At 55.8% G+C, this 26,429-nt stretch overlaps 1 protein-coding gene across 1 annotated transcript in view; it reads left to right on the top strand.

The window, feature by feature from the left end:
• PALD1 (phosphatase domain containing paladin 1) overlaps nt 1-26,429 on the top strand; it is a 73,153-nt gene that overhangs the window by 14,613 nt on the left and 32,111 nt on the right. Inside the window, exons 2-5 of the mRNA XM_043596544.1 lie at nt 19,937-20,150; nt 22,963-23,065; nt 24,304-24,483; nt 25,881-26,045. Of these exons, the coding sequence (XP_043452479.1) occupies nt 19,966-20,150; nt 22,963-23,065; nt 24,304-24,483; nt 25,881-26,045 (633 nt within the window). The 5' untranslated portion in view covers nt 19,937-19,965. The remainder of the gene's footprint in view (nt 1-19,936; nt 20,151-22,962; nt 23,066-24,303; nt 24,484-25,880; nt 26,046-26,429) is intronic.

Below are 26,429 nucleotides of genomic sequence, written 5' to 3' on the forward strand. Positions count from 1 at the left end.
GTGCACCCATCTCCACCGTGTCCAGAACGGTTTCCTTTTCTGAAACCAGACTTGGTGCCTGTGAAACGCTGACTCTCCACCACAGTATTATCCTCGGTTTACAGATAAGGGGATTAGGCTCAGAGAAGTTGAGTAAGTTGGCCAAGGTCACACAGCAGGTCTTAGGCCAGCCAGGATTGGAGGCCGGGTTGGCCTGCCGGCACAGCCCATGCTCCGCATTCCCGCCCCCAGGGCAGTGCCCAGGCCAGGCTCAGAGTCATTTCCTTGAATGCTTCTTGTCACCTCTCCACAGCTGAGTGTGGAGCTGATCGGTGCCAGCTGGTGCTCAGGAAGCAGTGGCAGCGGCCCCTCCTCCCTGGCCGGGTCCTCGTGCCTGGGCCCCAGCTTCTGTTAAAAGCGCCTCTGTGGAGCAGCCACCCTGGGCGAGGCAGGGGTCTGCGGGGATGTGGTCCTCAGTGCCCCCCGGCACAAGGCTGGCAGGGGCCGCCGGGTCCAGGGCGGCTGACGGCAGGATGTCGCTGTTGGCAGGACTTTCCCTGTACGAACAGCCAGCCACCAGGAGCTTCTGGATCCAGAGGATAGATAAACAGGAAGAGGGAGAAACTTAAAAATATTTTTCTTCCCCTGCTGTGCCCTGGTGTTTTCTCCCTGCCCTGCCCTCGGTCGCCAGAGGCTTAAAGTGGCCGAGTTCTTCCCCCGACCAGGAGCCGCCCAGAGACCTGGAGAGCCAAGCAGGCGGGTTTCAGGTCTTAGGGTTTCAAGTTTTGTTTTGCCTGGTGGGCTGGGATGAGCCTGGGCGTTAGGGCCAGGCGGGCCCGAGTTTGAATCCTGGCTCCGCTGTTCCTTTGCCGTGTGATCTAGGCCAGGCCACCGGCCCGGCCGTGGGGCGGAATGGCGGTGATACGTGGCCCGCGGGAGAGTCTGGAGGGATAGCACAGCGGTGGGTATTTGTTGGGCGCTGGCTGGCTGTGTGTGTGCAGGCGGGCGTGTACCACGAGCACTCTCTCTGTGAATCCTCACGGCCCTCAGAGCAGGCCTGGTTCTTGTCTTCATCTGACGGATGTTGGAGCACAGAGAGGTTGAGCGTTTCTGTCGAGATCACACCGCTGGCGGTGGCGGAGCTGAGGCCGAAACACGGTCCGTGACCTCCGCGCCCTGCCGTGCTATGGTCTGGCGTCACGTACACAGCGAGGCACACGGTACCATGGGTATCGCGAATTTCTTTCCCTTCTCCTGTACAGAGAAACCCGGTGTAGTTGGGGATGCGGGGCGGTGGGGTGAGGCCTGCGGAGCTTTGGGCCCCAGTGGTCCCGGAGTCATATCTAGCCCTTGCTGAGGTGGCTCCCCGTGTGTTGCCTCTTCCAGGCAGCCCTCTTAGGTTGACGCAGGGCATCATCATGCAGCTCTACTGTTGCCCCGGTCTGGGCAGCACGCCTCACCCCACAGAGCAACATCCTGACTCTCTGGCACAGCCCCCGGGTCAGTTGAGGCTCACCCCAACCCCACCGCATCCTGTATTCTGGCCTCACAAGTACCTTGATACTTCTAGGAGACTGCACAGTGCCAGGCATTTCTTCCTCCATTCCTTCTGCTGTTTCCTCCGTGCAGAATGCCTTTCTTGTCTGTCAAATGTTGCTCATCCTTCAAGGTCCAGCTCGGTGGTCTCCTCTTCCAGGAAGGCTCCCGTGAGTTCCCGACCCTGAATTAACATCTCCCTCCTCTGTGCAGCTCAGTGTAGTGGGAGAGGTCCTAGAGTGCCTGTCCTGTTGTCAATCTCTCTGAGCCTCAGTTTCCGTATCTGTGGACTGGGGATAAAAGGAGTGGGGGAGAGGAGAAAGCCAGGATTTTCTCATTCCGGCCTGTGTGGACTTGGCTAGAGCCCAGTGAGGAATGGCCCTCTTAGGGTTAACTCCTTGCCATGTCAGGGACGGAAGCAAGGGCAACAGAGGGTGAAATGAAGTCACTTCCCTGCCTGGGGGTCTGCCATGTGCCTGGCCTTCTGCATAAATCCTGTTTCCTCCTTGGCCTCCATGTGCCCACCCACTCCTGGCTCCCATGACCCCGAAGGTCACCAGCAGGTGGGGCTCCCGATGGAATGTTGGCCTGTCATTCATCCGGCGAGGTCACTTCCTGTCTGGATCAGCCGTCCACCTTTCCTGCCATAGCCTTCCACGTAGAGGTTTCATGGGAGTGATGGGTGTGGGTTTCAAAGGAGGCTACCTGAGGTCAAGTCCAATGTCCAGCCTGCACTGTACTCTGGGGGGCATTTCCTTGGGGGGCTCTGTGGGCATCCCCCAGGGCTGTCCCTCAGGCTCCTGGGCCTCCAGCTCTTCCTCTGTGGAACCTGGGGGGAGGGGCTGTGTGTCAGAGGAGCTCAGAGCACTCACTGGGTCAGGCCAGGACATCCATGACCTCATTTAACCCTTTCTCCGCCTTAGGGAAACAGGCTCAGGAGGCGGCCCAGGCTTCTGGTGGGGGACAGTGCTAGGGTCCTCGCAGGTCTTTCTGACTCCGACACCCAAATGATTTCCATGGGAAGGTGTTGAGCTTCCCAGCAGTAGCAACTCAGGAGAACCCTCACTCCTGTGACCTTTTTCTGTGGGGTCCGGGGCTCTTCTTTTTTCTATCAATAGTATATGTTCATTCTAGAAAAATCAGAGAAAATAAACATAGGCAGGGAGATTAGGGGACCCATCCATGACTCCAGTGTCCAGGGATAACTCTGGTTCACCATTCATGTTTGGAGATTTATCCTTGCGGACATTTCTCGTGTGTGTGTGTGTGTGTGTGTGTGTGTGTGTGTGTATGTGTGTGTACCCTTTACACTGTATCTTTTTTCCCTAACTAACTAAACATACAATAGATACTTCCCTATGTGAGTGAGTAAACTGTGACTTCTTGCATTTGAAACGTTTAAATTGGAGTTGACCATGCACAGAAAAGTACACACATCCCAAGTATACAGCTTGATGATTCTACAAAATGAGGAGAGCCTCCAGCACCTGGACCCCTGCATCTCATCACCACCCCCTCCTTCCTGCCGCAGATGGGACACCTTGTCTGAGTTTTAGGGGAACGGAATCATATAGTATGTGTTTATGTTGGCTTTTTTTTCACTCCACATTCTTTTAAGTGACGTTCCTCAGACACTCTTTCCATTTTAATGACTGCATGATGACGGCCACGATACATTGGACTTTGACCACTGTTGATGTGAAAGATGTTTTGTCTTTGGCTAATGTAAGCAAAGCTATGTGGGACAGTTCTGTGGCCATATCTCTGATTGTTGCCTTTGAATCAGTTGATAGGAGATTTGCTGGAAGTTCTGAAGGTATTTTAGAATTGGTGCCAGATTGGCCGCTAGGGGGCAGTGCTAGTTTGCATCCCGCCAGGTTGCTTGGGAGAGAGCGGACCCCAGGCCCCCATGCTGGCATTGGGTGTTTTCCTGCTGTTGTGCCTGTGTATACCATGATAGGCAATATGTGGCATTTCATGGTTTCCAGAGTTCAAATTACAAGTTAGGTTGAACATTTTTACCCTCACATTTACCGTCCATTTGTATCTCTCTTCTGTTGGGTTGTTGGGGTTTTCTGGGTTTTTTTTTCTGTTATGCCCTCGAGATGTACTTGTTTTCCTGTTTGAAAAAAGGTACATTGAATATGATAAATAATAGAAATATGTCAAAACTATCTTTATCCGGTTTGCCTTTTGCCTTTCAGCTTTGTGGTTTTCCTGTGTTGGTTAAAAGCTGACCATTTTTAAAAGATTTTTATAAGTAATCTGTAGACCCATCGTGGGGCTCAAACTCATGACCCTGAGATCAAGAGTTGCAGGCTCAACCAGGTGCTCCTGCAGATCACTTTAATGTGCGGTTTAACAGCAGACACTTGGGTTCTCATATCTGCTCCCACGTTCAACTGTTGTGATACGTTGCTTCGATTGAAGTATGTGAAGAAAATCCAGCTCCACACAGATAGGTGGTTGGAAAAGGAAGGAGCATTTTATTAGCCTCTGGGTATTTTCTTTTGACACTACGTAACAATTCAGCATGTGATAGTTTCTTACAGGTCGGTTGAAATGCAGGATCTGCAAACATATTAAGGAATTTTTCGTATTTCATTGCATTAAAAGCCATGGGACTATCTTGCACTCTGAGTGGATCTTTTTCATTTTTTATTTTTTATTAAATTTTTTTAATGTTTATTTATTTTTGATAGAGAGAGACAGAGCATGAGCGGGAGAGGGGCAGAGGGAGGGGGAGACACAGAATCCGAAGCAGGCTCCAGGCTCTGAGCTGTCAGCACAGAGCCCGACGCGGGGCTCGAACTCACGAACCGTGAGATCATGACCTGAGCCGAAGTCGGACACTCGACTGACTGAGCCACCCAGGCGCCCCTCTGAGTGGATCTTTGACACAGGTGTGGTTTTGTAACATCACATAGGGGTCATTGGGAAAATATCGGTTCCCTGGGTTATACCTATCTTCCAAATTTAGACGTTTCGGCAATTTTCAGAAATTACATACGTTAACATCGTCCCCCATATCATCGCAAACTCTTTGTGTTTTGAGAGGCTGTCAGACTCACGGTGGCTGATGCAAGTTTTCCGAAACTCTGATGTTTCCCTTTAAGCTCAAACTTGATCATTGGCAACAAATGCCATCGGTTGCCTTCCTCGAAAGGACAGGCTTGCCTGGTTCATTTTGAGAAAATGTCCGCCAGATACCCAATTCTGAATAACTGGCGTCTGTCTGTCTGTCTGTCGGCTGGTTTTCTGTGCACAAAGAGGCTAGTTTGGCAGACAGCTCTGGTGGGCTCACGAGTGCCGTCCCCCCAGACACCTGTCGTACCCCCACACAGCCCAGGTACGCACCGTCATCACACAGAACAGTAGCGAGAAGACGTGTATGCAAGGCTGAGCTTCAGTGAAGTGAGCTCTTCTGCTTCATCCAGGACCTCCTTAGGTGACACTGGCATGTTCTGTCACTGTGAGTGACTCGGGCAGCCTAGTTCAGGGCCAGTGTGCTGCCTCTTGCTGAGTTTTACCTGCTGCCGTGGCTTTGCCTCCATCACTACAGTGAGACAGCAGGGACATCTCGGAGCTGTCCTGAGAACAGCGTTGACCTTGTGGACTCCTGGAAGGTGTTAGGGCCCCCGGTCCTGCAGGGCGTGCCGTCGGAGCTGTGGACCAGATGGTAGGTGAACGGCCTCAGCGCAGTGCTTGGGCCCGTCTGGGGCTCCGGGATATCGTGCCCGCTGCCGCCGTCATCCTCTCCCCGCTAACAGACCTGAGGCCGCACCTCGGGGGGTGGTGGTGGTGGAGATGTTAAGCCATTTGGGGTTAGAATTTCGTCGTTTGTGATTTCAGGTCCTGGTCAAGCTGCTAGTGTGTTTGGTCCTCAGGAGTGAGTGAAGAGCCCAGGGGAGTTCTTAGGGACCCCGCTCTTCTTGTCCCTCTGGGAGGCGGGGGGAGTGTGAGTCAACGGGAGAGACCCGGGGGTCTCAGCCAGGCGATTCCCCTGCAAGGGTGGGGCCTGTTTCTCAGACAGGGGGCCCTCAGAGTCGTCCTCCCCGCTTCCTGGCCTGAAGGGGCCTCCACAGCCTCCTGCCTTCATGGCCCTTCCTCACAAACCTCCTCCCAGCCCCCACTTTCTTAGGGCAGTCGAAACGTGGCTGCATTTACAGAGTGCCTGTTGCGTTCTGGGCCCGGGGCTAAACCCTCCTGTACCGTCTCATTTATGCGCACAGCGTGGACACCCACAGAACCGATCTTTTGGTTGGGTGTTGTTGTTCCTGAAAAATCTGCCCGGTTTAGTTCATTCGGGTGGCTACGTTGTGCCAAGCCCTGAGATGCCATCAGAGGCCAGCCCCCGCCCTGGCCTGGGGGGCTTCCGGGTGGCAACAGCCATGCTGGGATGTGGTCTGGGGAAGGTGAAGGAGGCCTCCTGGTTCAGCGATGGGAGTCCGCGAGGCAGAGAGAGCCAGTGGGGCAGGAAGACGTGGAGTGCATGAACGCGAGGCCGGTGTGTGACCGGCAAACTTCATTTGCGGCTCAGCGAGGAAACTGACATCTGTGCGGTCACTGGAGGAAAGCTGACTGGGTTGGACCGATTGAGAGATGGGGCAGCCTTGTCCTGGATGGGTCATTTTAAGAATTTTCAAAGGCCACAGTTTCTGCCCTGCATAGACTCTAGAACACCCCACCCCAACCCCCTGGGCTGTAAGAGGCACCTCTGCGTTATTCTTATTTTTGTCATTATTGCTAATTATTTGCAAAGGCCCGTTGAGATGTCTGCTCCAGGGATTGAAAGAATTTCACTTTGGCTCGAGGTTAGAGAACAAGGGTGGGAGTTGGGGAGCCGTAGGCCGAAGGGGAGGCTGGGTGTGCTTGGGGGGAGTCATGAATTGCTACGTGGTTCCTCCTTGGGTCTAAACTGACGTCTTTCATGCTGACCTGTCTCCTCTGCTTGGCGTGTTCCCTTCTGGGGAGCCGGAGAGCTCTTCCTCGGCAGGGTCTTTCCTGGCCCTGGGTGGACATGCTCCGTGAAGCAGATGGGCAGGGAGGTGCAGAAGAGAGGCGTAAGGAGACGCCTGGACCCGGCCCTGCTGTCGACTGTCCCTGTGACTGTGGGCAGTTGTCTGGTCTACTCTGGACCTCAGTTTTCTCTTTTATAAAGTGAGAGGAACAGACTGGGATCTCAAAGGTACATCTGACTCTGAGATGCATGTTCGTGAACAAGGTGGATTTAAACTGTGTATCGTGTGTGTGTGTGTGTGTGTGTGTGTGTGTGTGTGTGTGTGTTGGGCGGGACAAGGCCCAGGGCAGGTAGGCGCTGGTGGGAGCCCCTGCCCTGGGTACAGACCTGAAAGTTTTATCCTCCCCTCCCCCGCCCCCGGCCCTCCCCTGCCCCACCCTAGGGGTCCCCTGTAGCAGGGTGACTTCCTTCATGTTTGTTCTGCAGCAAAGGCAGATGTTTCCTACAGCTGGCCACTCAGCCTCCTGCCCTATTTTTAGCTCCATTGTTACCCATCCAGGGCATCTGGCGGCCTGGGGTGTATGACAGGCTGTGGCCCTGGAAGCGGTTCTCTTTTCTGGGTCCAGCATGTTCTTTGCCTTCTACCAGATCCGTGGCTTAAGTTTCCTTCATCTAGTGGGAAAGCGAGGGTAGCGTCGGGAGAAATGGGAGAGGGTGGCTGGGTGGTGCATGAGAAAGAGCCCGGGCTGTGGAACCAGAGGCCTGGTTCTGTTCTTATGTCATGCAGTAAACTCTCTGAGCCTCAGTTTTCCCGTCTGCTAAATGGCACAATTGCCTGTGCTTCTGCTTTTCTCGTAGGATTATTCTGAAGCTGAAATGGGACTGTGAATGTGGAATTTATTTAGGGGAATGATATTTGGGACCCACAACTATTGTGGGTTTAGCCCTGTGGCGGCCCTGGAGGAGCACTGGTCCAGAGTGGGGAGGTGAAGCGTGTCCTTACCAAACCCCAGGCCAGGGAGCTCGAGGCTAAGGTTGCTGGGGTGCAGGCTGCACGCTGGCAGGCTTGGAGAAAGAGGGGGCATTCCCACTGGACGTTGACGGAGGGAGTGAGGGGGTGAGGGTGGGGGGGGGTGATGTCTCTGGTTGTGGGACCAGGGAGGACAGATGTAAGGGGGCAGGGAAGGGCTGGATGTGCCCTGGGAGGTCCGAGCAGGAAAGGGCTTTGAGCGTCTCCGGCCAGCCGCTCTGGAGCGGTCGCTGACTAGGAGAGGCCCCGTGCTGGGTCTGGAGGCAGGAGGGTGTCCACGTCTCTTCCTGAGCTGGCAGCCAGCCCAGGGGCTCAGCTCCTGGCTGTACTGCACACTGGGCTATATTGCGCGTCGGACTTTCACAAAGGATCGGTTTTATACAAAGGGTTCAGCTGCCAAAACTGAACTTGAGTTCAGTACTGGGTTCTACTGAACTTGAGACCTCTCGGAAAGCCCAAGCTGGAGAGGAACATCTACCGGTGCCTTTGCTGCTCTGTACCATAGGCCGTCTGGGACCGGGGGTTGCCTGGAACTCTGGGGATGTGCAGGGTAATAGGGGCGGTGAGGGTGGGAAGAGGGGTCTTGAGTGCCAAGCAAGGGAGTGTAGACCGGAAGCTGCAGAGGTAGAAGGTTGGGGACGGACCCCAGAACTGGGTCCCGGATCTTCGCGGCTCCTTGAAGAGATGCTTCAGGCCCCTGTGGCATTCCTGGAGGTCAGAAGTGGGGTTCCAGTCTCAGTTCTCACTGCCCTTTGGGGCCCAGTCCCTGGAAGCAGCGAGGAAAGCGTCAGCAAGGCCCTGTGTGGGGTCTCAGGAAACTCTAGGCTTCTGCTGACCCTGATACGCTCACATGCCCAACTTCTTGGAGCCGAGCAGGAGAGCATGTCCGGGCACTCTTAACCCTGTTCTCCCCAGGGTCCTCCCCCCAAACAGTCCCAGGTGCATGAAACCTGGACGTGGACGGAACTTCAGACTCTCAGGAACAGAATGATTGCCCTCCCAGAGCTGACGGGGCCTTCCCTGGGAATTTTTACATTCCCCTCCTCTTGCTCCCCATGAAAAATCCAACAGGCAGGGGCCCTCCCATCCAGATAATACCTTCTTATTTTCCGGGAGATCTGCTCCTCGGTAAGGCCCCGAGAGGGACACAGAGAGACTCCACGCGGGAGACACTTGCATTCTCTCTCTGCCTTTTTGGAGCAGTGGAGGCCAAGCGTGTGTGTAGAGCGTGGAACAAACAGTTAGCTGCTTAGAACTTTCTAAATCTCTGCAGCTGACTCGGGGAAGGTTGCTGCACCACACCGTGTAGCCATCAGCGGTGCCCTAATTGTCTCCTCAGCTGCCCCGCGGGCCTCGGTGGCCAGAGCTGGTATCTTCTATATCCCTTGAACCCCCATACCCCAGCATGGGTTGGGCTCACAGGCTCCCGGCGTCGCTCTGCCTGACTCTTCCCAGCAGAGAAACTTGACGTTCTCCTGCAAAAGGGGAAAGAAGTAAGTTCTGTCTTGTTGCCATGTGGCACGTGGTCATTGAGGGTCAAACCTAAAAATAATGGAGTGCATTAGTTAGGATTAGATTTGGCTGCGAGTAATAGGAAAAGCCAAATGACCGTAGTTTATACAAGATGGAAGTTTATTTCTAAGTCCTGTCCAAACCCAGAGCTTTGCGGCCCACGCCTGGGGTGGTGGTTCCACTCCATGGATTCCTTGGGGGACCTTGACCTCCGCCATTCCGAGGCGGTGGCTTCATGTGCTCGTGGTTCCAAGATGGCTGCGAAACATCAGTCATCACATCTGTGTTCCAGACAGCGGGATGGAGGAAGGGGGGGAAGGGGGCTCAGAGGCAAGGTTCTGGAACTTGCCATGGGACACTGCGCCTTATGTTCTATTAGCTAGGACTAGTCACGGGTAGCTGCAGGGCAGGCAGGGAGTGTCCCCCTGCCCCTCGTCTGGTTTGTTTCATACACACAGTGGGGAGGGAGGGAGTGGAGGCATTGTGAGCATTTTGGTCAAACTTGAGGACGTTCACAGGCTGAGAAGCCGGTCCGGCACTTCAGGGACTGATGGTCTCTCCCAGGGAGATTTTCCCAGGGGGGAGTCCGTCCTGTCTTGGGACCAGAAAGCCACATGCCCCAGGGCCAGCAAGAGGGAGCAGAGAAGCCCTCTAGAGGTTAGGAGGCAGCCTGGTGGCAGTGGTCAGAGCAAGGGATGTGGGCCAGGCTCTCCTGAGGGGGTCAGGGTCTGCCCAGGAAGTGAGGCCTGTGTCTGGGCTGCTGGGGCCTGAGCCAGAGGACAGACTCCCTCCCTGGAGGTGGCCCGGAGGCCAGAGGACTCATAGACTTGGGGAAAATACAGAAGGGCTTCAGGTGCTGTGACACAGGGGGACAGGACGTTGCCCCAGGGAGCCCTCTTCCACCCCCTCGAGGACAGGAGGGCCCCAGGACTGCCTTCCTGCCATGACACCCTGTGCTGGCACATTGCTGACATTTGCTACATTTGCTCGTGTGCATTCTCGTTCTCTCTCTCTCTCTCTCAACCATCCAAGAGTGACAGACATCAAGGTGCTTCCCCTCTAGACGCTTCTGCCTGGGTCTCCTAGGAACACAGTATCCACAGTATGATTAACTTCTTTATTCAACATACTATCCATATTCAGATTTTCCCCATTCTGGCCCCCAGAATGTTCCTTATAGCCTTTCCTCCCCTCCCCAATCCGAGCCCCCACAGAGGCAGAGCTTTCTGTCAGGCAGAGCTGACCCGCATGGGGAGCTTCAGAAGTGGGGGGGCTCCCCAGGCCTGGAGGCAGGCAAGTGGGGGTGCCGGAAAGGACCCTTTTCCTTCCTGAGGGTCCCACATTTCAGAAGCCTCAGGGGCCATGCTGGAGCATGTGGTGACAAGTGTGAAGGTCTTTGCTGGCTGCAGGGCAGGCGGGAGCCCCTCCTCTGCCTTCCACCTGTCAGGAGCCGACAGCTTCTCCCCCTCACAGAGGGCAGGGCCTCCCCCCACCCCCCACCCCGCCCCACCTGCGGCCTCTCCCAGCTTTGGCACCCCATCTGCAGTGGGACCTGTGGCCCTTGCTGGCCCCCACTTGCCACAGCTTCTCAGCTGGCTGCCCAGTCCCTCTGCCCACGCTGTTCACTCCCGGCTCCAAGCCCACCCCAGCGTGCCGTCTCCGGGTGTGACAGAGGTGACCTCTCCCTTCCAGAACTTGGGCCCTCAGAGGCTCCCTGCTGTTTGCAGGCGGAAGCCCAGAACTCAGGGCCCACCCCACGGGGGCAGTCCACCCGCTGAACATTCCTCCACTCTCTGCTTTTAACTTTTAGATCTTGTTTTCCGTTTAGAAAAAAATAAAAGCAGTTCAAAAGCATACGGTTTAGCAGATAAAGGTCTCCTGTGATCCCCGACCACTGGTGGCTTTATTTTATGTTTTGCTCTCCTAGTTGTCAAGAGGAGGCTGAGGGAAGGAGGCTGTGGAGGGATAGGTTTGGGCGGCCCTCGGAGACGTGAATTGAGGGGCTGGGCCTTGCAGCAGAAGCCAGGCGACTCTGCCTCCACTAAGCCGTGGAGCCTCGGGAAATTCCTGTTGGTGGCCCCGCTTAGCTGCCTTTTCTGTAAAGTGGGGACACCTGGGTGGCTCAGCCAGTTAAGCGTCCGACTTTTGATTTGAGCTCAGGTCACGATCTCAACGGTTCATGAGCTCAAGCCCCGCGTCGGGCTCTGTGCTGACAGCGTGGAGCCTGCTTGGGATTCTCTCTCTCCCTCTCTCTTTGTCCCTCCCCTGCTCTCTCTCTCTCTCTCTCTCTCTCTCTCTCTCTCTCTCAAAATAAATAAATAGACTTAAAAAAATAAAGCGGGGGTCATAAACCCTATGTTGCTTCTTTTGAGGTTGTTGACATTAGCGAAGATAGAAAAACCACAGAGACACGAAAAATCCCACCAGGCTGTACGAGGTGGAGTAATTTTCATGGGAACATAGATGGTAACAGGCAGAGGGCAGTGGGGTGGGGTGGGGGACAAAGACACAGCCGAGGAGCGTGGTGGGGGGAAAGGGGACGCCCTAGGTGAGGAGCTGTGACCTTTGTCCAACTTTGAAACTATTACAAATAACTATACTTAAAAAAAAAAATTCCCAAAGTGATCATGCTCATTGTAGGAAATTGAGAAGCGAGGGATAAACCAGAGGAAAATGAATACCTCCCTGAGTGCCCCCACTCAGGAATATGCACCATGATGTCTAAGTAAACACCCTTCCTGTCATCTGTGCCCTCTTGTTGCTGGGGGCCACCCTTGTCCCCATCAACGACGGGCCAGGCAGGGCGGGGAATAAAATAGAGCTGACATGTTCTGTGATCCTGTGTGCAGCTCCTCCCTTGGGCCAGGCAGCTGACGGAGCCAGGAAGGACACGGGATGGCCCCTGCCGGGAACAGCATGCAGTGGAGGGGAATGGAGTGTTCCGTCTCGTGATGCTCATAGTGGGCTCTGGGTGTTGCGAGGCGGAGGTGGGTGTGTAGTCAGGGGGGGCTTCCTGGAGGAGCTGGGCTTTACCATCTAGGGTTGTGTGGAATGTGGGAGGGTGGGGGGGGGGGAGGAGGGCCGTCCAGGTGAGAGGAGGATTGGGTGGGAGCGGCTTCTCTCTACACCCTCTTGTGGAGTACTGCCGGGTGCCCACTGCCCTGTGAGGCCTGGAAGCTGCAGGTGCCTTAGGCTGGTCATATGTTCATCTCATAAATACTTCCTGAGCATCTGCCGGGCCCCAGGCGCCGTCCTGGTGCTGGGGCCACGATGTGGATGAGTCAGGCACTGACCCTGCTCGTCGAGGGAGGCTGAGGTGACACCCATAACCCCATCAATGAGGCAGTTAGGAAATAAAAGGGGCTCGTGGATGGACAGAGGTTGTGCGGGCTGGTGTGGGCAGACAGCATCACCAGGGGCTCGGAGAGGCCTCCGTGAAGAGGGACATCTGAGCCAAGACCTCAGGAAGGGGCAGCCATGTGAACAAGCTGAAGAATGTTCCAAACAGAGGGGTGGTAGGTGTGCAGCATTCATGAGGAGGAGTGGGCCTGGGGCAGTGGAAGAAGGAGGGGGCTGTGGCCAGTGGCTGGAGCACAGAGGTGAGGACACAGGGTGAGTGAGGTCAGAGGGTGGGGCCTCCTCACCAGGGGATGGGTCTGGATGTTGCAGTGTGCCCGGAGGAGATAACATGACCTGATTTAGGTTTTTTTTTTTTTTTTAATGTTTATTTATTTTGAGAGAGAGAGAGAGAGAGAGAGAGAGAGAGAGAGAGAGAGAGAGCACGCGAGTGCGCATGAGCCAGGGAGGGGCGGAGAGAGAATCCCAAGCAGGCTTCATGCTGTCAGCACAGAGCCTCATGCAGGGCTCGCTCTCACAAACCATGAGATCATGACCTGAGCCGAAATCAAGAGTTGGGCGCTGAACCAACTGACCCCCCCAGGTGCCCTGATCCTTCTGGCTGCCGCATGGAGAATGGATTGTGGGGGCACAGGGAAGGGGACACCGGCTGGGGGCTGCTCTGCTTGGCCCGCTGAGGAGCTGGTGGCCTGGACCTGGTGACGGCAGAGGTTGGAGGAAGCTGGAGGAGGGCCAAACCATTCTTCTATGGGGACAGTTCCAGAGCGGGCAGAGGACTTGCCCGAGGCCACAGAGCAGGGCTGTCCTGATTCTTGATTACAGCTGGAGGACGCCTCCATAAGCGGCCCACCAGACAGAGGGAAATGGGGAGTTATGTCTGTGCTAACTGTGCGTTACCAGGGAGGACACCCCAGCCCCGCTGGAGGACTGCTGAGCCCAGGTATTCCTCCAGACCTTTCCTTTTATAGGCTGTGTCTGGGTGAGGCCCCGTCAGGGAGGTTCAGGTCCAGCGGTGGCAGGGAAGGGACGTGGAGAAGGGGGAGAGAGAAGTGCCTTGAGGATGGGGCCCTGGGGGAGCCCCCGCTGCATGTCTGGCTGGCTAGGTGTTGCTTCCTGCATACTTGCCAATTTCATCCTCCTACAACCCAACCCGGGAGGCCCAGGAAGGGTCGTCCTGTCCCGGGTTAATAACAGGGGAAACTGACACGCAGAGAAGTGAAGCCACGCCCCCAGAGGCGCTAAGGGGTGGTGGAGATGGGAACCAGTCAGTTTTGGGCTGGCGCTTCACAGAGTCAGGACCACTGTGTCCCCAGCGGGGTGCCAGGCCATTGGAGAGTCACTTACAGCTTCCGTGAGCCTCCACTCTTCTCTCTGTAAGTGGGAACGCTGACACTGACTTCCCAGGCGTCCTCGTGCCTGTAGTAGAATTATTTTTACCTGCAGCAGTGCGGGGCTCGACTCTGACGGCCCCGAGCTGGCCGAGGGGTGCCCTCCGGCCCGCAGAGCACTGAGACCCAGCAGCACGGCCCAGTAGAAACGTAACGTGGGCCACCTGCGTCATTCTCAAGAGTTACGTTGAGAATGTGAAAAGAAGCAGGGGCCCCTTGGGTGGCTCAGTCGGTGAAGTGGCCGACTCTTGGTTTCAGCTCAGGTCATGATCTTAGGTCGTGAGTTCAAGCTCCACGTTGGGCTCAGCGCTGGACATGGAGCCTACTGGAAGAAAAAAAAAAAAGAATGTGAAAAGAAATAGATGGACTTCATTAAAAAAATTTTTTTTAACGTTTTTATTTATTTTTGAGAGAGAGAGAGACAGAGCATGAACGGGGGAGGGTCAGAGAGAGGGAGACACAGAATCCGAAACAGGCTCCAGGCTCTGAGCTGTCAGCACAGAGCCCGATGAGGAGCTCGAACTCACGGACCGCGAGATTATGACCCGAGCCGAAGTCAGCCGCTTAACCGACTGAGCCACCCAGGTGCCCCTTCATGTTTGTCATTCTAACGTATTTCCCCGATGATGAATGATGCCAGGTGTATATTTCTAGCCTTATTTGGCATCCGTATGTACCTTCAAATCTGTTGCCAATTTTTAAAAAAAAATTCTTTAATGTTTTTATTTATTCTTGAGAGAGAGAGAGAAAGAGAGAGAGAGGGAGACACAGAATCCGAAGCAGGCTCGATGCTCTGAGCTGTCAGCAACAGAGCCCGACGCGTGGCTCGAACTCACGGACCGCGAGATCATGACCTGAGCCAAAGTTGGACGCTTAACCGACTGAGCCACCCAGGTGCCCTGCCAATTTTTTTTTTTTTAAGATTTTATTTTTCTGGGTGCCCAACTGGCTCAGTCAGTAGAGCATGTGACTCTTGATCTCAGGATTGTGAGTTCAAGCCCCACATTGGGCATGGAGCCTACTTAAAAAAAAAATGTTTTATTTTCAAGTAATCTGTACAGCCAACATGGGGTTTGAACGTACACTCTGGAGATCAAGAGACACATGTTCCACCGACCAAGCTAATCAGGTGCCCCATCTTTTGCCCATTTTTAATTGGATTTCTTGTGAATTTGGTAGCAAGTTGTAAGAGTTAGCCCCTCTTTTTTGGGAGGGGACTCAGGGTTAAATGAGGTATTCTATGTCAAGTGCTTTGCTCCAAGAGATCGACCCCTTGGCCCTCGTGGGGCCTCCTCTCTACAGTCAGGGTCACTAGAGGCTAGCTCAGGGGTCTGTTTAGATCTGCCCCCCCCCCCCAAGGCAGGCACAGGCATCACACACTCCTGACCACATACCCTGATTTGACTAGCATAATTACACGTTTGTACACTATCTACTCAACGTTATCTCCCTATGCTCACAGCGGTCTTCCCCTTTGCCTCAGTCTAGAGTCAGTGTGGCCCAGTCAGGGAGCCCTGGAGTGGGGAGGCAGGAGCTCTGGGTTTTAATTCTGTCCTTGTGAGTTGGAGGACATCACATTCCCGCTCTGGGTCTCCGTTTCCTCGTGAGTAGACAGAGAGGGTTGGACTTGTTGACCTCCCGGGGTGTAGCCGGCTCTGAATCTGCTTTTAGGGGCCCGTGGTGACAGTCATTTGTGTTGGCTCCCGTAGGCACATCTTTTCCTAAAGCGGGACTTGAGATTTTGCAAGGGGGTCTGAGGTCCATCCCGGTGGGCAGGGAGGGCAGGAGAAAGGACGGGGCCAGGTGGTGGCTGGGGTCCATAGCTCACATGCAGCTTTCCGCTTCGGTCCCAAGAGCCCAACTGTGCTTTGGAAAAGCCCGCGGGGTTTGCCAAGCCTGAAGGTCACGGCTGCTGCACCAGGATGGGGCAAAAAGGGGGGGGGGGCTTGTGAGCTTTGGATTAGAGATGGGGAAACTGAGACCAGAATAGTGGCGATCCAGTTCTACCAAAAACTGGATGAAAAGAAACAGACTTGGACTCACGGGGTGTTTCAGGCTGTGGCCTTGGGAATCCGCTCTTGAACCTCTCGCCTGTCCTCCCTACTCCAGGATCCAGAGTGGTCATCTGCAGCACCCCCTTGGCTTGAATACCACCATTGACGAGAAGCTCATCACTCCGCAGGCTGGGCACTTACATGCTGTAGCATCAGGCGGGTAGTTGACGAGCCAGAGCTCATATTCCAGCTCCTAAAGTTGAATTCTTCCTGGGGAAACAAGGTCACCTCTCTGCCAAGGGTTCCGGACATTGTTTCTTTTTTCTCGAGAATGACTGGGTGTGGAGGCCGGAGGGTGCATGTCTGTGTGGGGGACTTTCTCAAACGCCGTGATAGCTGTAGCCCAGATGTTTCCGTGGCTTCTTTAGCTGGCGGCTGAGGGCTTCTGTGGGAGCAGTGAGTCCCAGAGTCCTCACTCCCTCCGTGGGAAGCCATGCATCCCTCCACCTCTCTGGGTAGGCTGTGTCTGGGGTGCTCTGGCAGAGCATGGAGTGGATGAGTGGGGGTCGTACAGATCCAGGAGGGAGGGAGGGGGCAGTGTGGGCAAGCTCCTGCTCTCAGGGTGAGCTGTGAAGAGGCAGGGAGGCAAAGCAATGAGGAGCCCTTCCCAACGCCACCGCTCACCAGGGGTCAGCCGTCCTCCTTTGAAAATGGACAGTGAGGCTGGACCTTACAGGGTTGTTGGGTGGTTGGTGCTTCGTAGATGCTTCGACATGTTAACAAACAGGAGTAAAGGAGAAGGTGAAAGAGTTCCTGGGTTTGGTGGGAAAAAGTCTTCCCTCAAATTACGGTTTTCTTCCTTTCTTTCCCTTTCTTCCTCCCTCCCCCTTCCTTCCTTCCTTCCTTCCTCCCTCCCTCCCTCCCTCCCTCCCTCCCTCCCTCCCTCTTTCTTTCTTTCTTTCTTTCTTTCTTTCTTTCTTTCTCCAAGAATCCCTAGCAATCTGGCAAAAACTCACGGACCCCCTTTTCAGACTGTTTTCAAGTGCACAAAATATATGGGATGACAGAGGGAAGTAAGTTGCATTCAGAGAGCTATCAAAATACAAAAAAACAAATTGGTGACGTGCTAATACAGGTTGTTAGTTGTTATTGTATTAACTAGATCACCTAGTAGGTACATTAAGGTTAAATTTTATTTATTTACTTTTTCAGAGAGAGCGTGAGAAAGCACCAGAGGGGCAAAGGCAGAGGGAGAGAGAGAATCTCTGAGCGTGGAACCTGACACAGGGCTCGATCCCACGACCCTGGGATCATGACCTGAGCTGAAACCAAGAGTCGGACGCTTAACCGACTGAGCCACTCAGGGGCCCCACTGATGTGTCTTTAAAAAATAAAATTTGGGGGCACCTGGGTGGCCGTGTGATGCAGCCTGCCTGTGAGCTCTTTGGCTCCCGTGTCCCGGGCTCTGCAGCACGGTGGGGAGGGCCTTCACGTTGATCGAAGGAAGTGCTGGGCTAGTGGAATTGTTAAGAAACCATCCAGGCTCATGGACCCCTTCTTTCAGTTTCCCTCACACACCCCACCTTCCCCATTCTCCCCCCAAGCAGAGGTTTGAGCACCCGGGACCCCAGCAACTCCCCCTCCCCCTGGGCTTACCGCCACAGTAGGGGTGGGACCACCGGGACTGCCGGTCTTGGGAGCCAGATCCACGTGAATCTGGAAGAGCCTTTGGGGCCATCCCGTCCCTCACTGTCATTTTACAGATGGGGACGTGGGGAAGTTGCCCGGGGCCCCTCAGCACGTGGCCAGGAGGATGAGGCCCCTGTGCTAGTTAGCAAGCCGCGCTCCAGGCAGGGTGGGGAGGTTTCAGGGGAAGAGTGTAGAGCGGGAAGCCTGGGGATCCCGGGGCTTCACCCTCCTCTAGACTGTTTGGAAGCAGGTCAACTTTCAAAGGATATTGTCCTTCCTCCACCTGGGAGCCTACAGCTGTGCACATATGCCCTTCTAGGGCCCCAGCTGGGGCCTGGCGTCGTCCGTGGAGCCCGTGAAAAACAGGGGTGGCTGGGGCCGGAGCCGTGGGAGTGGCGCAGGGTAGGAGGGGTGGGGGGGGGGTCAGCCACAGCTCAGCACGAAGGGAGCCGGGCCTGGCCGTGGCCGGGCAGCCGTGATCAGCTGCGGCCTCCTGTAGGCCCTTCCCGTGTCCCGTCGCCTGTGCCCTCGTTTGGGACAGCTGCCCATGTTGTTGTTGGAGGAGGCTGTTCCTATCTGTGCCTCCTTGGCCCAGACTGCCCGGCGGGGTCTGGGGAACTTGGGTGAGCTGTGTTGGGGGCCTGCCACAGCAGGTGAAGTGGAGAGAAGTTTCTGGCTCTGGGGCCCACTCGTGCAATCTGAGCAGCCTGTGTTTCTGTTTAGGAACAGAGGCTCATCCCCTCCATTTTTGACAGGGGGGAGGGGGAGGGGGGGCAGGGAAGGAGACAGAGACAGGGAGGGAGGGAAAACTTGGACCCTGTATGATGGGACTCTCATAAACACAAGGTGTGCGTGTTAACAAGGCTGTCACATGGCTGCTGGGAGTTTTCAAGGATGACAAGGCTGGGCCGGAGGGAGAGAAGCAACCCTTTCCCGACAGGAGAGGGACAGGGACAGGGACAGGTGGTGGTTTGGGAGGGTTGGAGGAGGGGTGGATGAGTCTAGTCATTCTGTTTAGGTGGCTCTGCGGAGGGGTAGCCTGAGTACTCCCCCAGGGCCCGGGGGAGAGAAGGCACAGTGAGTTCAGCCTCCAGACTGACCCGCTGACCCCTGACTGCCATCCCCTTCCTGAGGTGCTACTCCCGGTTTTGAGACGGCGGGCGGGGGGGGTTGCACCCTCCTGTCCTGATCCTAGACCATCAGGTCCACCAGGGCCAAGGGCTGCTGGACCCTCGGAGCTCTGCGAGCCTGTCTCCCACGCCTTCCCTTCGGGCCACATAGAGTTCCCGGCCCCTTGCCTGTCCGGAAGCACTGTGGCTCTCCGACCGGGGCCAGGCCCTCTCACGCCCTCTAGCAGCCCCTCACTGGTCCCCAGCCGCTTCCCCAGCCATTCTCTCACTTGTGTTAAATGGGCCTTAACTTTATTACCCAGTGTTCGGAGGAGAAAAAAACAAAAGAAGACACAAATTAGCCATAATTGCATCGCTTGGTGATAACTCCAAATAGCATCTTGATGGGTATCTCCCAGATTCTTCTGCCGATACGCTTTCATGAATTAAAATGGGATGGCAGGCGGTCCTTGCCTTGCAGCCCTGTTTCCTAGATGTCTTTCCAAAGCCATCATGATGATGTTTTTAGTGGCCATTTAGCCTTCCGCCTTAGAGATGTCCCGTACTTTACCCAACAAAGCCCCTGTTGTTGGCTGGAGGTTGTTTCCTGTGTCTTTTGCCATCGTAACCAGCACTTCTGGGAGCGACCCATCTTCGAAGCCTGGTTTTTGCATACGTCCTTCAGTATTTCTCTGGGAGAGAGCCCCACCAGGGGAATCACTGCATCTAGCAGGTGTCCAGCCTGCCTCATTCAGGGCCGAAGCCTTGGCCGTTGATGGTGGTATTGATGACCGTGATGTCAAGTTCAAGGGCCTGGTGCTCTCACTAAACCCTTGATCTGCTGAAAGCTCATGTTGTCCGGATGTCCCCAGCCTCATTCTGTGATATTCATGCCTAGAGTGTCCTCCTGCACCCTGTTCCCATCCACACCCTTCAAATCCAAGCCTGACTTCCCTCTGTACCTGCTGTCCCCCCCCTCCCCCTCCCCCCCCCCCTCCCCAGTCTTCCCACTTCCCCGTGTCTGGAGGGCCTGGCCCAGTCACTCAGAGCCCTAGGTCCTGACCTGGTGTGGAGGGTTATCCCCTTCCTAACAGTCATGTTTTTGCCAGAGGAGTGTAACTGTAAGGGGTCAGGGGCCGTGTGTTTATCTTTTTATGTCCGTCACCCTCCCAAAGCAGCAGCAGAGGGCCAGGCACATAGTAGGCACTCGGCAAACGCGTGGAAGGCAGCACACCTGCCCTCTATCTCCAGCTACAGGGAGAGCTGGCCCTCGCTGGGCCTCAGACTTGGCGTCTACGCAGGGGAGGTACAGGTGGGCCAGGTCCCCTCCTGCTGTGGATTTCCCCACCCCTTCCTCTACCACGTGCCCTCTCATCCCACAGGTGTTGGGGCCTGAGGCTGCCAGCAGACTATGGGTACAACGGCCAGCACAGCCCAGCAGACGGTTTCGGCGGGTGCCCCCCTCGAGGGCCTCCAGGGCGGTGGCCCGATGGACGGTCAGCACTCACCCAGTGTCCACTCCTTCCAGACCACAGGCTTGCACAACAGTAAAGCCAAGTCCATCATCCCCAACAAAGTGGCCCCCGTCGTGATCACGTGAGTGGCGGGGGGGGGGGGGGGGGAGAGTGGCCGTGTCCCCAGAAGACATGCCTGGAGGGGTGGTGGCATGTACCACCTAGTCTACAGACTGCCCTCACAGATGAAGACACTGAGACCCAGAGAGGTTGCGCAGTCGGTCTGGAGTCACACGGCAAGCGAGTGGCTGGGCGGGTCTCTTAGCTTGTGTTACTTCTCCTGTCCACAGGGCTTAGAAGCATGGCGAGGGACGAATGGCTGTGGGGGTGGGGTGGGGACACCCTTTTGAAAATCATTTGTGGCTGAACATTTTCAAAGGGAGTTTATGTACTTAGACGCATAGAATTTAGACTTTTATTTTTCCGCAGCTCGTAATTACGGTTCAAAACTGAGGTTAATACCAGGTGGTTAAAGGGCTATGGCTTGAAAGGCTGGGAGCTGTTGGTCAACTCTCTTAATTAGGTCCTTCAGGCACAGTCCCGGAAGAGGCTGAGGGTTTGTTCCGGCACCACATTTTGAGACCTCTGGATACACTGCATGCATCCAGAGGAAGAGGGCCAAGAAGGGGGCTCTGCAACCCTGCCTGCCCTGTGGGGTCACTGAAGGAAGGGGTGCTGTGAACCAGAGGCCCGGGGGCAGAAGAGGCATTGGGTCTGTCCCCTGGTGAATCGGGAAGCCTTATCTTACATGGACTCTGCCTCTGGGCCCCTCCAGGATGCAGGAAGTAGGACATGATGAGCTGAGGGTGAATTGTGTTCCACACACAGAGGCTGGGCAGAGACCCAGCAGATGGGACTTTCTGTGTAAGGAAACCCGAGGGGTGGGAATGATAAATCCGGCCCGCTGGCTTTGGGGCCTGACAGGAAGATTGTCATAATCCATTGCTGTGCTCATGATCAAGGGAGAAGAAGAGATGTTACATACAAGAGACTCGATGTGTATTCTCTCTATCAGAGGTGACACATCTAGGTTTGGCCCTTGAGGGGCGGTATAGGAGACGCACATCCTGGGCCTTGCTCTGTGCCCTGGGGCAAAGCATGTTCCCTCTCTGGGTCTCATTTTTCCTATCAGATTATGTGGGTTTTGATGTACAGAATATTTAAAATTTTTTTTTTCAACGTTTATTTATTTTTGGGACGGAGAGAGACAGAGCATGAACGGGGGAGGGGCAGAGGCAGAGGGAGACACAGAATCGGAAACAGGCTCCAGGCTCCGAGCCATCAGCCCAGAGCCTGACGCGGGGCTCGAACTCACGGACCGCGAGATGGTGACCTGGCTGAAGTCGGACGCTTAACCGACTGCACCACCCAGGCGCCCCGATGTACAGAGTATTTAACCAAGTGGTATAGCTCAGGAAGGTCACGGGCCTGCTGTACAAATCTGCCACAGTGGGACTATGCATGCCTCCTGGAGCCAGCGTGAGCACAGCATCCCTTGGGTTGTAGTGTGTTTGGGTGCAAGGGACCTTAGAGATCACCTAGCACAGGGGCTGGTGAACTGTGTCCTGTGGGCCAAATCGCACCTAGAATCCGTTTTTGTGAATAAAGTTTTATTGGAACACTGCCGTTCCTATTCATTTATGTACTATCTGTGGATGCTTAACACTTCAGGAGCAGAGCTGAGTTGTTGCAACAGACACTGTGTGGCTCACAAGCCAAAATTATTTACTACCCAGTTCTCGATACAGAAGGTTTGCCGGCTCCTGATCTAACACGTTTCCGATCAGATGTGAAAACTGGATCTAAATACCCCAAACCGAGCTTCTGGGGGTAGAGGATTTGCCCAGCACGCGGTGAGACGAGGCAGAGCTGGGAGCGGGATCCCCGGTCTCTTGACTTCTCGTCGAGTGCTCCCCTGCCCCAATCATTCCTCCGCCCTGCCTTTCCTAGGTGCAGTTCCTTCGTAGAGAGCAGACGCCGGGGCCCGAGTGCCGGGAGGCCGTCTCACTGTCATAATCAGCACGGAAGCGTGTTGTGTCTTGAGGGCACAGACCCGCCCTGGCTTAGCATCTGCAGAAATCTGGTTTTGTACCCCTGGGTTTTGTTTGAAATGGCCCTGTGCGGAGGTAGCGGGGCTACTAGTAAGAATTATTGTATCAATAGACGCTTACTGTGCCCAAGGCCCTTGGCTGAGCACTTCCCACACAGCAGTGCACTGAATTCTCACAGCAGCCCTAGGAGCTGAGAATTACTGGAAACGGAGCCACAGAGAGAGAGTGAGGAACTCCAAAGCCAAGAAATGGCCGAGCGGTGGAGTTGGGTTCGTGCCCGGGTCACGGAACCCCAAAGCCAGAGTCCTGAGCCACCTCACCGCGCTGCGGGCTTGTTCTCAGAGACGGTGGGGGCGCCAAGTAACCCTCGATTTGGAGACCTTAAACAAGGCCTTTCTCTCTGCACCAGAGTCCAGGAGGTGCGCCAGGCTGGAATGGCCACTTTGTGATCAGCTAGGCGTCTCCTCTCTCGGTGCCCCGCCACCATCAGTATCTGCTTCTCACCATCTCTTCTGGACGCTAGCTGGGAGGAGAGAACGTAGAGGCACCCACCTTCCCTTTAAGGGAGTGACCCAGAAGTTGCCCCCAGCACTTCTCCTCGTATCCCATTGGCCAAAACTAAATCACATGACCAGCCTAGCTGCGAGGGATGCTGGGAAATGTAGTCCTCAGCCGGATGGCCAATCACAGTTCCAGGTTTCTGTACAGGGGACACAGGCCGCCTCTGCCACAAACTTGTAGCTGCCTGGGCTACAGGGGTGGCCTTGTTGAGGGGTCTGGTGAGGGTGGAGGGTACCCTGATCGTCAAGGTTTTCTGACTTGGGCTCCATTCTGCCCTGGCAGGTACAACTGCAGGGAGGAGTTCCAGATCCACGACGAGCTACTCAAGGCCCATTACACGCTGGGCCGGCTCTCAGAGGCCACCCCTGAGCACTACCTGGTGCAGGTGAGGTCAGCCCTGCCCTTCCCTCCCCCGGCGGCCTTCCCCACCCCCATCCTGTCCTCCTTCCTCACAGGTTCCCTCACTCCTCCTTCCCCCCCACCCCACCCCCTCACCTCCCACCGACCCCGGCCCCTTCTCTGCTTCATGTCCTTACCCCACCCTCCGGAGTCCTCACCCACTTCCTCTCACCCTCTGGTGTCTGGGGTCACTGCTCTTCTCTTCTGCCAGGCCCCTGCCTGGCCCTCGCCTGCCCGCACCCCTCCCTCGGAGCAGCCGGAAGAATAGGTACCGGGCCTCAGACTGCTCCCCTCGGCCTGGGGATCTCCATCCCGTTCTCGAAGCTCCAGAACTTCTATTACTTAGCTATTTTCCCCCTCAGATATCCCCTAGAAAGCGAGGTCCCCAAGGACAGACGCCTTTTCATTTTTCTGGTTTACTGCTGTAGCCCCCAGCCCCAGAACGGTACTTGGTTCTAGCAATGTAGGTGCTCAATAAATAGTGAATGAGTAATCATGCCGATTAGGCTATATTTGTTGAAAGAGTAGCCGGGATTTTCTGGCATTTGGAAGAACTGGTTCCGTTTCTGATCGGTCAGGCAACGTCCTGTGGGTCGTACTGAAGGCAGGGGCCTGGACAGGTGATGCCAGAGTTCATTTGTGCCCAGGAACGAACCGTCCTGGCTTCTCTTGCCCTCCCCACCTTCCACTCAGCAGTCATTACATCCATTCACTCCAGCTGGGGAGGGGAGAGACCTGGGCAGCCTCAGAACTTCAGGACCTTAGGAAGGAGCTAGTTTAGTCTTCCTCTCGCTGATTCCTGGGGCCCCAGCTGTGACTCCCTGCTTGGGCCCCTTCTCCATGCCCTTCCACTGTCTGAGGGAGACATAGGCCTTCCTCCTGGAGAGCTTCGGGCCCCACCCTAGAGTCAGACTCCGTTTCCTGCCGCAAGATGCCTCTCCCTGCTTGCTTTCCTCAAGGCCTGGCTTCGACGCTGCCTCCTACACGAAGCCTTCCCTGATTCTCCATCAGGAGGAGCTGTCTTTCCCTTTCCCATGCTAGATGAGACCCTTCCTGGGATCACAGATGGTCACATATTTTGTCTTTTCCAGAAGTCTGCAGACAACTTGAAGACCATGTCCCCTGCCCCATCTCCCTGCTCTTCATCCTCTGGGGCCTGGGACAGGGCTGTAGAAGATGTCCCTGAGCCATCTGAGTGACCCCTCATGTCTCTCCCCCTGCCAGGGTCGCTACTTCCTGGTGCGGGATGTTGTTGAGAAGATGGATGTTCTGGGCACCGTGCAGAGCTGTGGGGCCCCCAACTTCCGGCAGGTGCGGGGTGGGCTCACCGTGTTCGGCATGGGGCAACCCACCCTCTCCGGATTCAGGCGGGTCCTCCAGAAACTCCAGGAGGATGGACACAGGGTAAGTATGACTGCTTCCCAGGCAGGGTCTAGCCCCCCAAGTCTGGCAGAGGAACTCCTTTGCAACTTCAGAGGTTCTGGAGGGGCCCGGCCCCGTGATGGTGGCTGGTGACCCAGACCAGGCTCTGCCAGGCCTTGAATACCATGATGATCACCGTGGTCAGCATAGTTGGGAAATTCTGGGTGAAAATTTATTGCCCTGTAATGTGTGGATACGGGAGGCCTGAGGTCAGAAGCCCCTTACACACCCCACTTTGAGAACCTTGGAGAAGTGAGAGGGTGACAGGGTGACAGTAGGGTCCAGGTCATAACAAGAGTCACACACACGTCAACCCTATGAACGTGGGGTGGTTGCTCCCATTTCACGGGGGGAGAAAACCGAGGCCCAGAGAGGATAAATGACACAGCTTATGAGTGGTGTCCCCAAGACCCGAACTAGACATCTGGACTCGAAATGGCAGCTTTTTTTTTTTTTCAACGTTTATTTATTTTTTTTGGGGACAGAGAGAGACAGAGCATGAACGGGGGAGGGGCAGAGAGAGAGGGAGACACAGAATCGGAAACAGGCTCCGGGCTCTGAGCCATCAGCCCAGAGCCCGACGCGGGGCTCGAACTCACGGACCGCGAGATGGTGACCTGGCTGAAGTCGGACGCTTAACCGACGGCGCCACCCAGGCGCCCCATCGAAATGGCAGCTTCTAATCATTCCTCTTTCCTGCCTGATCCCGAGGTGGGGTTTTGAGTGTCTGCAGGACAGAGGCTGAGGGTCCACTGTGATTTCAGGCTCAGCGTGGGCAGCCCGAGTCTGATTTGACCTGGGATAGCTGGAGAGTCCTCGAGTGAGCCAGAGTGGGGTGGGGTGTGAGCCCCGTGCAGCTCGCGTCTTCCCGGCTTGATGGCAAGGCCCACGGGGAAGGGTCTGGCCGCTTACCTCCCTCCGTGTGTGAGGTGTTCAGTGAATGACTGCACGGGGGACGGGGAGACATCCATTTTTTTTGCCTGGTGTGTACCAAGCCCTTGGCTTATCCAGGGCTTTGCGCCAGGAGCTGGGGGGATGTGGAAATGACCAGGATACCGTTCGCTTGTAAGGAACCTGTAGCCATGAAGGGAGACATACGCACTGATAATGCTAGTACGAATCAGGAATTAACACCATGGCTTCGGACAAAGGGCTGTTGGCCCCGAGGAGAGGGAGAGGCGTCGGGAGCAGGTGGCCTTTGGACTGAGCTTTGCTTGGTGGGGGGGGGTGGGTGGGATTCATGTCGCAGGGAGAGGGTGGGGTGACGGGCGCTTGAGGAGGGGGGCACAGCCTGCACAAAGGCACAGGGGTGAGGCAGCGGGTCGGGTGCCCGTTCCGGGTAGTGGCGACGGCTTCCTTCCTCCTTCGGCTCCTGGCAGGAGTGCATCATCTTCTGCGTGCGGGAGGAGCCCGTGCTGTTCCTGCGTGCTGGTGAGGACTTCGTGCCCTACACACCTCGAGACAAGCAGAATCTTCGTGAGAACCTGCAGGGCCTTGGACCTGGCATCCAGGCAGAGAGCCTGGAGCTGGCCATCCGGAAGGAGGTGAGGGTCAGTGGCTCGGAGGAGGCCGTCCCCCCCGGTAGGCCGCAGGCAGCTGAGCTGGGACGCTGGCCCCCAGCCCAGCTTTGCTGTCCCCCACTTTCTCCCTTGCTTGGGCGAGCAGCTGTCTGCAGGGCCAGCTCACGGGAAGCCAGAGGAAGGGCTGGCTGTTCCCGGCTCTGTTTGCCTGGGCCCCTTTCCCGCCCTGCACACCTCCTCCACACTCAGCACCCTCATTTAGCCGAGGAGTGCCAACGCTGAGGTTCAGCCCTCTGTGAGCTGTGAGGCCCGGGTGAGTGTCTCCTCTCCACGGGCCTCTGTCTGATTCTGAGGGGCCTCTGTTCTCCTCCGTCACGACACGGAGGCCCGTCAAGGTTCCCGAGGCTG

The sequence above is a fragment of the Prionailurus bengalensis genome, chromosome D2, assembly GCF_016509475.1.
Source record: "Prionailurus bengalensis isolate Pbe53 chromosome D2, Fcat_Pben_1.1_paternal_pri, whole genome shotgun sequence".
NCBI classification, from domain to species: Eukaryota; Metazoa; Chordata; class Mammalia; order Carnivora; family Felidae; genus Prionailurus; species Prionailurus bengalensis.